The 13,474-nt window shown below is 40.3% G+C and overlaps 1 protein-coding gene across 2 annotated transcripts in view; it reads right to left on the bottom strand.

Moving 5' to 3' along the window:
* The window catches only part of LARGE1 (LARGE xylosyl- and glucuronyltransferase 1), a 325,519-nt gene that overhangs the window by 241,972 nt on the left and 70,073 nt on the right, over positions 1-13,474 (bottom strand). For both annotated transcript variants that reach the window (XM_075210435.1, XM_075210436.1), the window contains exon 2: positions 8,635-8,823. In XM_075210435.1, the coding sequence (XP_075066536.1) occupies positions 8,635-8,740 (106 nt within the window). In that variant the 5' untranslated portion in view covers positions 8,741-8,823. The remainder of the gene's footprint in view (positions 1-8,634; positions 8,824-13,474) is intronic.

Here is a 13,474-nt window from a genome sequence, read left to right as displayed (position 1 = left end):
ATGGTTATGAGAGATGAATGAATTGTGTAGGTGTGTACGCCATACTTGCCAACTCTCCCGGAATGTCCGGGAGACTCCCGAAATTCGGGTCGGTCTCACGGACTCCCGGGAGAGCAGGCAAGTCTCCCGCATCTCGCAACTGCCTAGCCTAAATGATGTGATTCGTGGTGAATCACGTCATTTCCACCCCCCCTTCGACATTTTCCTTGTGGGGCAGGGCCAAAATGATGCGTTTGGCCCTACCCCGCCCCCCTCTCGCCCTCTAGTCACGCCCTTCTCCCAGACTACCCTTGCCGATAGTAGGCAAGTATGGTGTACGCATGAATCTGCATGATCATTGGGAATTTAAGTGCAATTGTTACAGAAATTGCATCTGTAGTAAGATTGCATAGGTGTGAACTCAGCTATAGGCATATAAAAGTTTATTTTTCTTGAGGTTGAGTGCTGGCCTCAAGGCACGCAAATGCAGAATTTATAATTCTCCACGCACTTATATGCAGTTAATTTGTAATAATCGCAAGGAAAAAAAAAACCACACAGACGTTACCAAGCATTTTAATTTAAAATGCATTCCTGGAACTTATGTAGACAACAGCAAAAAACTTTTAAAAGAAAAATTTTGTAGAAATAAAAGTGTTTTTTTTCAAGCTCTTAAAAAATAGACATGAATTAATGATAGTATGTCTGTATGGATGCAGTTTGACTGAGGCAGCAGATTGTATTTTAAGATGACGTAAACTTTCCTCTTATCTCCGTTTAACCTTGCGTTAAAAGAACCCTCGGCTCCGACCTGTACTTTCTTAGCTGCGGTACGACTGCATAAGTTTACAAACTACAGAGCTTAGACTGTCTCCTTATTTCTCCTTAGGAATATATTTATTTATGAAAAGATTCATTAAAATCACAGTACAATACTGTATAGAGTTAGAAAACTCATCGCTTTCGAGACTTGCACTTAAAAGAGATAGAAAGAGTTATTCCCAGCTATTCCTTGGAGAGATGTGGAGTCTGTATAGAAAAGTGTCCCCCTTCTAAACCATTCATCCACCTCCTAAAACATTCTGCGAGAGTAATTCTGTGCAGTTGGAAACATCTGCTGGAGCCAATAACAGTCAAGTAGGATTGTGTACCAGCCGCAGAGACCCGGGGTGAAGAAATGTACAGTGTCAGTCTGTTAGATGAGACCACACAGAGCAGGTACACAATGCCAGCAGGGACTTCAGTCAATAATCTGCAAGCCGTGGCTGGAACTAGAGCCCGCAAATGGAGTGCAAGCTTATGTCACAATACAATATAGTGGACCTGTCACAGCCAATTTAAATCAAACATGTGTGTATTTACAATGTATTAAGGCTAGAAACCTTTATTGATGATATGTTTCACCCCTTCTCTCAAAGCCACAGTGACAGAGGCTGCTATCATTATTTTTATACAAGTAGAATGCTTGCTGAGTCTGCCTCCTCTCATGTTCAGACAATGTCACTAGGATTAGGCAGCCAAATTATTGAAGAAAATATTATCTATACTGAATGTATGTCTCAGCGTCTCTACATATTTGTACGTACAGCCAAGTGCACAGCACCACTTCCCTTCTCCTGCATGCTGGTTGTAATTGTCAGTATCTGTTCTCAGGGTCATCTTAACAACATTATGGGCCCCCGGGAAAAGCAGTGCACCGGGGCCCCTACATACATAGATATATATATATATATATATATATATATATATATATATATATATATATATATATATATATAGATATATATGTATAGAGATACATATATAGATATATAGAGATAGTGATAGATAGATGTACTTGCTCAGTGACCCTTGAATGTTTTTTTTGCAGGTTTTTTTCTTTTGCAGGATTGTAATTTAGAGCCCTACTTATGGGGCCCCCTTGCCCGTCGGGCCCCCGGGCACCTGCCCATCATGCCCAATGGAAAATATGGCCCTGTCTGTTCTTATTCCTTGTGTAAGAACATGTGCACAGTACTACTTCTCTTGTTCGATGTAAGTTTCGGGATCTGTAGATACTTTGTATGTATGGCCAAGTGCATTATACCATTTGACTCTTCATTTATGTATGGTGTAATTCTTAGTATCTGTGCTGTACGCAGATGAAGGTACACAGTACTACTTCTGTTGCTCTGTAAGCTGGCTTTAATTCTATTTTCTATTCCGTAAGTATGGCCAACGGCACAGTGCAACTTTACTTTTTTTTTTTTTATGCTGGCAATTCTCAATATCTGCTTTCATTCCATAAGCAGGGACGACTGCACAGTGCCACTTCTTTTCTGTATGAGGTATAAACTATAATTCACAGTATTCCAAAAACTCTATTTTACCCAAATTCAGACTGAAAATTCATGAAATGCATCAAATTTCCCCCACTGCACATTGATACCAGGGGGTAAATGTATGAACATGCGGGTTCTTCAACACCCGCGTGTTCAGCGGGTTCGGCGATTAAATTTCAAGCGGCGCTGCATTGTAAAGGGAAACTTCCCTTTACAATGCAGCAGGTTTCCCACAATCGTTTCCATTCCATGACGACCTGTCAATCACTTAACAATTCCGAGTAGCAGCAGTCAGCTGCTACCAGGACTGAGAGTTGGAAAGTAACTGACACCTAATACAAGTAAATGGAATATTGTGGCTTCACAATGAAATATAAAAAAAGGCTTTAATAAGAGATTGTGGACAAACTAACTAGTGATTAATGCAGCAAACCATTTTTCCGATGTATCAAGGCAAATATGGATGATGTAGCGTCATATATCCGTTCTTCAATCCATATTTACGTTAGTATTCAGGTCCTAATGTGTTTTGCTCCAATCAGTGTGTTTTAATAAACATACCTTTTAAGATCACAATGAATTTCATGTTTTTTTACACCTATATAGTGCTAATGAAAATTGTGTTTTATGGAAGTCGCTAAGTTTTTTTTTAAAAAAAATTGGACTAATTGATGTAATAATTCTTTGAATGTCTATTTTGACACTTATGATGGTAAAGAATAAAATAAAAGGTGGTTTTGAAAAGGTAACCCAACATTATTAGTCATCAATTACTGTCACAATCTGTGCCACTACTAGTGAAAGTTATATATATTGGACTAATAGAGGGATCTACTGTACGGAGACCTAAAAAAAATAATAATACATGACTCTGATTTTAAATTTCAGAATCTTTTTTTTTCGGTGATCACATGACTCTCCTGTACTCCCATCGATTAAAAAGACAGAATTGCGATTTTAAAAGTCACAATTCTAAGATAAAAAGTTAGAACTTTGACTCTTTTTTATCTCTTACAGCGTTAAGCCTTCTTTTAATCTCAGAAATTTTATATATAATTTTAAGTGGCCCCAGGCCCCTTCCATACGGCAGCTAATAGAAATATGACAAAAATACAACATTCAGAATTGATATTTTAAATGATTCACAAAGGTTTCGTCAAGGGTAAGACTGTGAAGATAAAGGCAATTTGTTAAATGGGAAAAAAAATAATAATCTACAAATCTATTGTAATACAACAGAGCTCAGTGTTCATTTCTGCATAACTCCATTAGAGCAAATTAAAATAGGGAAGATGTGTCAAAATATAAATGATAAAAAAAAATACTGTACTATATCAGGATGTGTTACGTAGTGTTGTAATATGGTTAAGTAGATAGGGCAACAATAAGGCTAAGTAGTTAGGGAACAAAAATTGTAAATAATCTATGAAAACAGGCAATGCTGCAGTTCTAGTAAAAGTCCAACTATTTACTAGAGCCTCCCCTTCTCCCATCTATACTACTTACACTGGTACATTCTCCCTGCTCTTCCAACCTTCACTCTGAGCTGATTAGAAGGCTTCACTTTATAAGCTCTCATCTATCCTGCACTCATTGCCAGTGATAGTGTTACACACTAGCATCCTGGTTCCTGTATCTGTGTCCTGTTTGCTTTTGACTTTGCATCAAGTAGTTCCTGGCTCTGCATTCAGCAGTCTCCTGGTTCCTGATGCTTGGTATTGCAAATTATTGTCTTCTACTTCCTGATACCCGGCTTTGAAACTTATTGTCTCCTGGTTCCTGATACTTGGCTTTGCAACTTATTGTCTCCTGGTTCCTTATTCATACAGCTCTACACAGTAACCCCAGGCATGGACTGCAGTAATTATAATTGCTCACTCTGCTGGGCATTCACAGTAAAGACTGTTACATTCCAACATTGCCACAAGGACTGTGTTACATTCCTGCATTGCCACAAAGACAATGTTACATTCCTGCATTGCCACAAAGACAGTGGTGTATTAAAGCATTTGCCACAAAGACAGTGTTTCATTCCTGCATTGCCACAAAGACTGTGTTACATTCTTGCATTGCCACAAACACTGTGTTACATTCCTGCATTGCCACAAAGATTGTTTTACATTCTTGTATTCCCACAAATACTGTTATATACCTGCATTCCCACAGAGACAGTTTTATATTCCTACATTGCCACAAAGTTAATTAGATTTATATGCGATGAATTGCAATAAACTTCATATTGTTTTACTACATCATCTTGTAAGTTCCTAACAATAGGAATCTTTACGAGGTGTGTGAATAGGGTCAGATGACCTCATTTTATTTCATCTTCTTCTCTCGCTCACCTGTTTTTTTAAGAAGATCACCGTAATGTTCACAGCAGCACAAAGTGTACACACAGCTTGTTTTTTCCTACTATACTGGTAAATAAAGTCTGAGAGATGTGTTGTTCAAAAGATATTACTAAGCAATTATTCTCCAATGCTCCAGCATAATCTGGCCACAAGGGGCGCCGTTCGATTGGACCTACGGCTGATAGATCATTTCATCTTTGCGTGGTAGACAGTGTGGCACCTACTATTAGTATGAGGAAAGTGAAGATATTCTCTGTGCAAAATAATCTATGGCCAAATTTTACTAAAACTAAGCCTTTGAGTTCCTACTAGCTGGATCACAAAGGATTTCTGGAGGTCACAGGGGCTTTGAAAACCAACAACACAAACAAAAAACTCCTCTAGAACTCATAACAAAGTGTAATTGATTATTTTAAACATCTTAGTACTGCAAGATAAGTAAAAAAAAACAAAAAACAACTAAATATTTAATTGCTTGAAACACAGGCTGCATTGTAATTTACCAATGCCTGTTACATCACCTGCCAATATGCACTTGAAGAGTGTTCTAAAACTTTTGGCAGAGTGCAGGGCTGTATTTTTAGTTCTACGCACCTAAAAATAACATTAATCACATTGGGCCGTTCTGTACTTTTTGGTTCCACACCCCATTAACTTGTAAACTACTAGTGTTGCGATACCCGTTCCTACCCCAAGCCCGGCTTCATGGCAAATGTCCCAGAAATTAATAAACCTCGCTTTAAAATCTGTATTTTCTCAAATTAACTTACTATGCTGAATATATCATACTAAAATAACATACTTAAATAACCATTATGATGCATACACAGTCATAAAAAGCGTTTATAGGCTTAATGGATTAAATAGCCATTTTCATATAGAACTAGTTTGAGGGGTTTATTTTGCTACGTTTCATAAAATTATGGTACTTTTATCCATTAAAACCTACATCTAAGTACAGACTTAATTGAATGTTGCAGTAACCAAGCTCATAATGACAGCAGGGTACAAGCAAATGGTTCTTGCTGCAGATGAGGAGGTCCCAGAGGGTGGACTCCCCCCCACCTTGGTCTTTTGCTGGAGGACAAGCAAGATTATAGGCTGACACGATAACATTACATCAAGGCAATAATTAGTGTGTCTCCCCCACCTATTCTGAATGTTGCTATCCAGCAACGCTTGCTTTACAAAAACAAAACAACAAAAAAAATAGCTGATATAGCGGTGTAATTAGAATTGCTACATGCAACACACACATATAATTATTACTCAGCGGGCCGCCCCTAAAAATGACCTTATGCTTAATGATAATCCTTTTACCCATCTAAATGAGAGATAACGCAGATATTAGCTTTTCTGATGTGTGTGTCTGATCTTCAAGCTACCTCTTTCCTAACCCAGGAGACAATCGCCTCTTACAAGATAAGAATTTGTGGTTAAATCACGTAAAAGAAAAAAAAGAAATGAAAGAGAGGAACAAGCGACAGTAATATAGATAGAAACAGCCCTTCAGGAGGCATGGATATGTGGTTTTTCTCCCCCTCTATTAAAATTCAGACATTTTTTACGCCCTACGGACAAAATTTCTATACTATTGTTTCTTTCTCGTACAGCATAAGAAGCAATGGCAACAAGGCATTAAACATCCACTCAGTCAACAATGCAGACAGTGTTTAAGAAAAATGCCTCCAACCTCTTATGACTGTATGTAAAAGGAACCTCAGCAGAATATCAACAGAAGTCGGGGACAGATAAGGAGAAATCCTCTGTGCAACCCTAATTATGCCCCTTATCACCTTATCCTTATTTCCCAAACCTATCAGACTTTGCTTTCATTCCCAATACGCCTTTTTTTTTTTTACATTCTCTTTCTAGATCTGAATCCGCCGTTTGTCGTGGAAGTCAAAATGAAAAACCTCTGATCGATCCGCAGGAATGGAACAATATGAAACACCCAGGAAAACAATCTGCGAGTCTCTGATAATGGGATCAAAAGTAGACTCAACTTCCTCGCCCAGAAACACGCGGACACCATAATAATTTTTACAAAAATACTGCCGTCGGATATATTATTATTATTATTCTTTATTTAAGAGTTCCAACATATTATTATGTAGGGCTGTACGTTCAGGGGATCATGATAGAAATTACCTACAATGACATGAGACAGAAGGTAAAGATGGCTCTGGCTAAATGAGCTTACACTCTAGGGAACAGTTCATAAATTAGTGGAATAACAAGTGTAGCTGGTGATGGGGTAAATGTGAGTGGCTACTTTAGGTCAGGGTTGGTGTAAGAACAGTGACTGTAGGAAAGAGGGAGAGGTCTTCTATTAAGAAATGATCTTGAGGGTCCGTTTTGAAGCTTTTGAAGGTTGACAATAGCGTGATAGGGAGGGTAGAGAGATCCATAAAAGGGGAGCTACCTGGAGATGTCTTGGAGATGACTATGGGATGGCTTATGAGGGGCAGACAATAAACGGTCTCTAGAGGACTGCAGAGGGCAGCTGAGAAAATATTTATGTGTGAGGTTGGTGGTACAGGAGATATGAATGGACTTGTGTGCTAGAGGTGAACTTTGAATTCTATTCTGATATTTATGGAAAGCCAATTGACGGGTTTAGAGAGAGAGTCAGCAGATGAGGAAGGACAGAGCATGTAGAGGAGTCCTAAAACAGCATACATAACTGATTGCAAGAGGGCAGTCTTACCATATTGTCATTGGCAGGTCAGACAGTCAAGGCGAGAAATTATAAGAGTGTTGACCAACAGATTGGTGGGGTCTTGTGTGGGGAAAGGATCTATTTTGGAGATCTTGTGCAGGTGGAAGAAACATGACAAGAGATTTTCTGAATGTGGAGAATAAAGGAGAGTGTGAAGCTAAGGGTGACACGGTTCAGCTCCAACCCCACCTGGTCCCTCCCTGTATCTGATAACATGATGCTGGCGCTGCAGCTCCCGGTCATTGATAGGCTCGGATGGTGGAGCTGCAGTGACATCATCACCATGCTGCCAGCTCTCCACCTATCAGTTTCTTGTAGCATCATGTGATCAGATGCAGGTAGATGTTGCTTTACCTGCCGCTGCTACTATCTGATAAATGTATTTCTTTAAGTTCTTAATTGTTTGCCAGTGCTGGTTTGGTATTCATATAGCTGTAACTAATTCCCCATATCTGTTTTTTGCAATGTCTGAAGAATTTGTAAGGGGAGGTGACTGGAGTGAGGCCTAGTGCTTGTAAATCTCCACACACGTTGGCCAAACCCCCTACTTGCACTGACTATGCCCCCATTGTTGATGGACCATGGCGACATGTGGGCTTTTGTTTCTAAAAGGGGCGATTGGTGAACAGCACCAGAACCTCTCTTCCGGTGTCATGTCTTCTTGTTACACAGCATATAGGAATGTACATATTTTATAGATAAAGCCAGAATATGGATAATGTCAAGATTATCCAGTCATTTTGCATTATTGCAGTCAAGAAAATACACTTTGGAGACAGTTTCACCACAAATATGGGAGATAAAGCAACTTTTCAAATACCTGATTAAAGTTTTAGGAGGAGGAGATAAAATTACAACTTCCCATTGTCATCAGCACCAACCCACAACTAATGGAGATGCATGCATATTATGTGATATAATCCAATTGATAATTAATTAATCTAAGTTCACTGGAAGAATATTAATATTATCACAGTAATTTCCTGACCCCGTACCATAGAAATATACCACAGAAATGAATAAATTAATCCAACACCTGTACACGATGGAGGCAGCCATTTTGTGGGTCGAACCAATATTTAGGAGACTGTAGCAAAGGTCAAAGGACATCACTGAGGGACTTTCCCATTATTTATGAGGTATGTCCGATATTCCTGAGACACTATCTCATACTGGAGTGGTAAAAAATGTCTCACTGATAAGGCGGAGGACATTTTGACTTGGGAGTACTCACGTCACATTCAAATTCACTACATACCGTCAAAGTTTCCAGTGAAGAGATAAATCCAAGTGACCGCTGGAACGAAAAGGAGTGTGAGAGAGGCTGCCAGGAACTTCCTTCTCCCCCTGCAGAATCCCAGCATTCTCTCAGAATTGGGCTATCCCAAGGTCACCGTGGTTCCTATGCCGGAAGCATCACCACTCGATCCGCCGACATGTTAAAATCCTGCAGGAGAGAGGACGGCAATTTTAGTCAGAAAATAATTCCACTATAAAACGGTACACCAAAAGTGAATACATTCCCCATACTGTACACACTGTGGAAGCAGCCATTTTTTTAGATGGACCAAAATCAGTCACCACAGAGCCTAAAGATTAACCAACTGGCTAAATGCTGGCTCAGTCTACAAAATGGCTGCGTCACACTGTGCCTCATTCATGAAGTGCAATATACTCACATGATTTGTGCCAGTGAGCCTACAGTCATGGCCAAAAGTTTTGAGAATGACACAAATATTGTTTTCCAAAAGTTTGCTGCTTCAGTACTTTTAGACCTTGTTGTCAGATGTTGCTATAGTATACTGAAGTAAAATTGCAAGCATTTCATAAGTGTGATACCAGGCCATCCTCCAAATCGTTTCACTGTGCGTGCAGATGCACTGACACCTGCCTGCTGCCATTCCTGAGCAAGATCTGCACTGGTGGGAGTGGGCTCACTCACAATTTTGCCTAAGAACACAGTCATGAATAAAGAATGGTACCAAAACATCCTCCAAGAGAAGATTCTCCCAACCATCCAAGAACAGTTTGGCAATGAACAATGCCTCTTCCAGCATGATGGAGCACCTTGCCATAAGGCAAAAGTGATAACTAAGTGGCTCAGGGATCAAAACATCAAAATTTTGGGTCCATGGCCAGGAAACTCCCCAGACCTTAATCCCATTGAGAACTTATGGTCAATCCTCAAGAGACGGGTGGACAAACAAAAACCCACAAATTCTGACAAACTCAAAGCATTGATTAGACAAGAATGGGCGGCCATCAGTCAGTATGTGGCCCAGAAGTTGATTGACAGCATGCCAGGGCGAATTACAGAGGTCTTCAAAAAGAAGCGTCAACACTGCAAATACTGACACTTTCAATAAACTTAATGTAATTGTCAATAAAAGCCTTTGACACTTATGAAATGCTTGTAATTTTACTTCAGTATACCATAGCAACATCTGATAAAAAGGTCTAAAAACACTGAAGCAGCAAACTTTGCGAAGACCAATATTTGTGTCATTCTCAAAACTTTTGGCCATGACTGTAGATTTCCGCATAGGTTTATGGAACAACATGGCGGTCTTGCAAAGGAGCGGATGTCTGTACTGGCCGATGAGAGGAGGCGGGCGGAGTGATTGCAAAAACAAAACCTATTTGCACAGGTTACTTGTAGGCGGCTGACGCTGGACAAATGACACAGAGTCGGGGGCAGATGTATGATGAGAACTACCTAGGATCCCTCTACTGCTACAGGTAAGAATCTTCAATTGCAGATATTGTTACATACACTATACTACAGAGTGTATCTAACCAATACAACAAATTATGCAGACACTACTCTGTACAAAATCGGTCAATTATGACTAAGTGAAAAAAAGTCCACACTTTTAACTCAAATATCCACCATCCCTTTCACTGGAGCAAAAAGATGGGATCTGAATGTGAACAAAACTTATATAGGAAAGATAGTGGATACAGGGAAGGTTCTCCCAGCAAAGGTGATATACAAGAATACATCAAAGAGAAGAGCGATGGGTAGAAGAAATATATCAAAAGTTCATTTCCTGACATCCATTTCGATCTCTTTGGTTAAAAGGATAAATAGTCTTTTTTTATAATAATAACAGACATTATTGCAAGATGAAAACTCGTACTCGAAATAGCTGCTTTTAGGAGCACCCAAACAAAGAAACATCAGCCGCAGTGCTTTCCGCACAAATTAGCATTAAGTACTAACACTCAAAGCTGCAAGAATTTCTCAAAATAATTTAAGAAGGATGGTTAATATATTCCAAGTATAATTGCCTCTATGAAGAGATCTCGCCACTCGGTGCTGGGCAAACCTATTCCTGTTCTGAAGCATCGCACAATTGTATGTAATAATGGTTGTTTGATTTCCCGGATAGGTTCTTTAAAATAAAGTCATCTCATTCACATAAAGAAGAGGTTGTATGCATTTCAAACCAAGGAATTTGTTCATTTTAACACAGTTAAGAAAATGTCAATCAAGCTTCACCTGTCTCCTCCTCTCTCATTGGCTGTTTGCTTAACACAGTCTATAACAACTCTTTACACACGTGTAGAGTTACGAAGTGCTATGCATAGGCAAACCAAGAGGGGGAGGGGGGGGGGTTCCTAGTGCCTGGAACTCCCCCCCCCCCAAAAGCCTGGAGCACTGAATAATTGAGGTGGCTGGACCCTGCCCCCGCTTCACACGGCTCTGCTTGAAAAGGGAGAGCTGTGTGCACCTAACAGTAGTGCATGCAGCATTGCCCATGTATATTATATGGATTATAGGGATAGGAAGAGTTGGAGAGCAGCCAAGCACTGTCTAATATTATAACCACACCCCCATGCATGCTGGCCATGCCCACTGGGGGGGGGCGTGGTGTGGAAACATCCCCTCTACAAATCCTGCGTTTGCCCCTGCTATGTGCTAACACAACATACATTCCATAACACACAATTGATTTTGTGGTACAACAGTTTGTCCAACAACACAAAATCTATTTTGCAATGCACCATTGTGTAACAGATAAACTTCATTTTGTGACTTCAGAGGGTTTTGTGGTACAAAATGAATATGCAACAGCTTTCTTTTTATGTGAAATCTATTTTACAACAGTAAAAGCTTGGTTTTGTGCATCTGGAGTATTTATTTTTTTTGTGTTACAAAATGAATTTGTCACATAGAAAGATTATTTCTTTTGTGCTGCAGCAATAATTTATGAACAATGGCATTATGTAGAGTAAAATAGTGATTTGTTTGCATTTGTGCATAAAATAATAAAAATAACAGGCTGTTTAGAGGATAACGTTATCTCAATATTTTAATCTTCTTTTTAGAGCAGCTGTTGGAGTGGTGAGTAGTCATTGATTTAACCTTGCAACATGTTGATGAAGTCGTTGCAAATGCCCCCTTGTTCCTCTGCCGTCATCCTTTCTGCACAGACAATACTACTTAAGTACATACCCCATACGTATACCAGCAGTACTACTCGTACAGTATGCCAGCTGTGTACCACTCACATGCAATATACCAATAGTGCCTCCAACTATATTATACCAGCAGCGACACCTATTCATTCTCCTTATCGCCCATTGGTAATGTCCCCTATCAACCCTACCTGCACTACCCATTCTGCCCCTGGCTGCGTGCCCTGCTCCTAACATGCATCAGGCAGAATATTTTTCCCTAGCGCCACCTACTGGTGGTCACTGTATGAAAGGGCAAGTAGAAGCTTATAGGATTTGTGGCAGTGCCCAGTGGTTCCCAAACTGTGTCCCTAGGCTCCCTGGGGTGCCTTGGAGATCTCACAGGGGTGCCTTGAATGGTAAGCAAGGCGGGGGACTACTTGGTAATTATTTTGGCTTAGGGGTGCCTTGAACAGAAAAAGTTTGGAATCCATTGGCAGTGTCCTTAGCCTGGTGCAGAGTGGGAAACTAAAAGAAAAGAGAGAGAGAATTGGTGGAAGAGATTACTAGTATAATTGTTGATGGGGTCATCACCACCATTCACCGTCTGGTTTCCAGTGTAGGTAAACTCGTTCCACCCCTGGTCAACAGTAAAGACACAAGGACAGAACACAATTAAGACGCCCTTTTAGTAGGATATTGCTGTGTGGTGCAGAACCCACAGGGGATCATTGCATGCCAAGCGTTTAGTATACTACGAGGATAGTGGAGGATCTGCAATGCGTGACGACTACTAACAGAGCTGTAATGGGCTGGCATGTTAATTCTTTTAAGCAACTTTCACTTGCTGATTTGGTACAGTCAATCAAAGAAGATCTGAGTGAGGTGAGCTGGTACCAGGTGAGTGAGAGTGACAGTCGCACTAAGCAAGAGTGTCAGCTCTTATGCCAAGTGATGCTACTGCCTGTGTAACGAGAGAACTGTGCTGGAGAGAGAAGCCGGAACAGGGAATGAATCTGTGCCTCATTAATTTTCATCGATATTCATGGCCTTGCCCATACACTGGTAGCTGTACACCTCTACACCTGCTGTGTCTGCTCTTTACATTTGCTGAGATACCCGTTTGTTGCCCACACATAATGCCTGATGTGGGAGAGACTGACCTACTGCCTAAAGACTCCAAAGAGGAGGGTGTAAATCTCTAATTCATGCACTCATCATCTCCCGCATCGACTACTGCAATTCCCTCCTTACTGGTCTTCCCCGAACCAGACTCTCAACCCTACAAACGCAGCGGCTAGATTGATTTTCCTTGCAAATCGTTCTTCCTCTGCTGAACCACTCTGTCAATCTCTATATTGGTTGCCTGTTTTTCAACAAATCCAATATAAAATACTTTTACTAACATTCAAGTCATCAACAAAACTGCACCAACATACATCTCCTCACTTGTCTCAAAATATCTCCCAACTCGACACCTCCGTTCTGCACAAGATCTGCGTCTTCAAACACCTCTCATTACATCCTCCTATTCCTGGTTACATGACTTTTTTCGGACTGCACCCACTTTGTGAAATTCCCTCCCTCGCACAATAAGACTTTCCTCTAGTCGTCAAACCTTCAAGAGTTCTCTGAAAACTTACCTCTTCAGACAAGCTTATAGTATTCCTCTACCACCCTCTTACCTCCCTAGGTTA

The sequence above is a fragment of the Mixophyes fleayi genome, chromosome 4, assembly GCF_038048845.1.
Source record: "Mixophyes fleayi isolate aMixFle1 chromosome 4, aMixFle1.hap1, whole genome shotgun sequence".
NCBI lineage: Eukaryota > Metazoa > Chordata > Amphibia > Anura > Limnodynastidae > Mixophyes > Mixophyes fleayi.
This window is presented reverse-complemented; position numbering and strand designations above follow the sequence as displayed.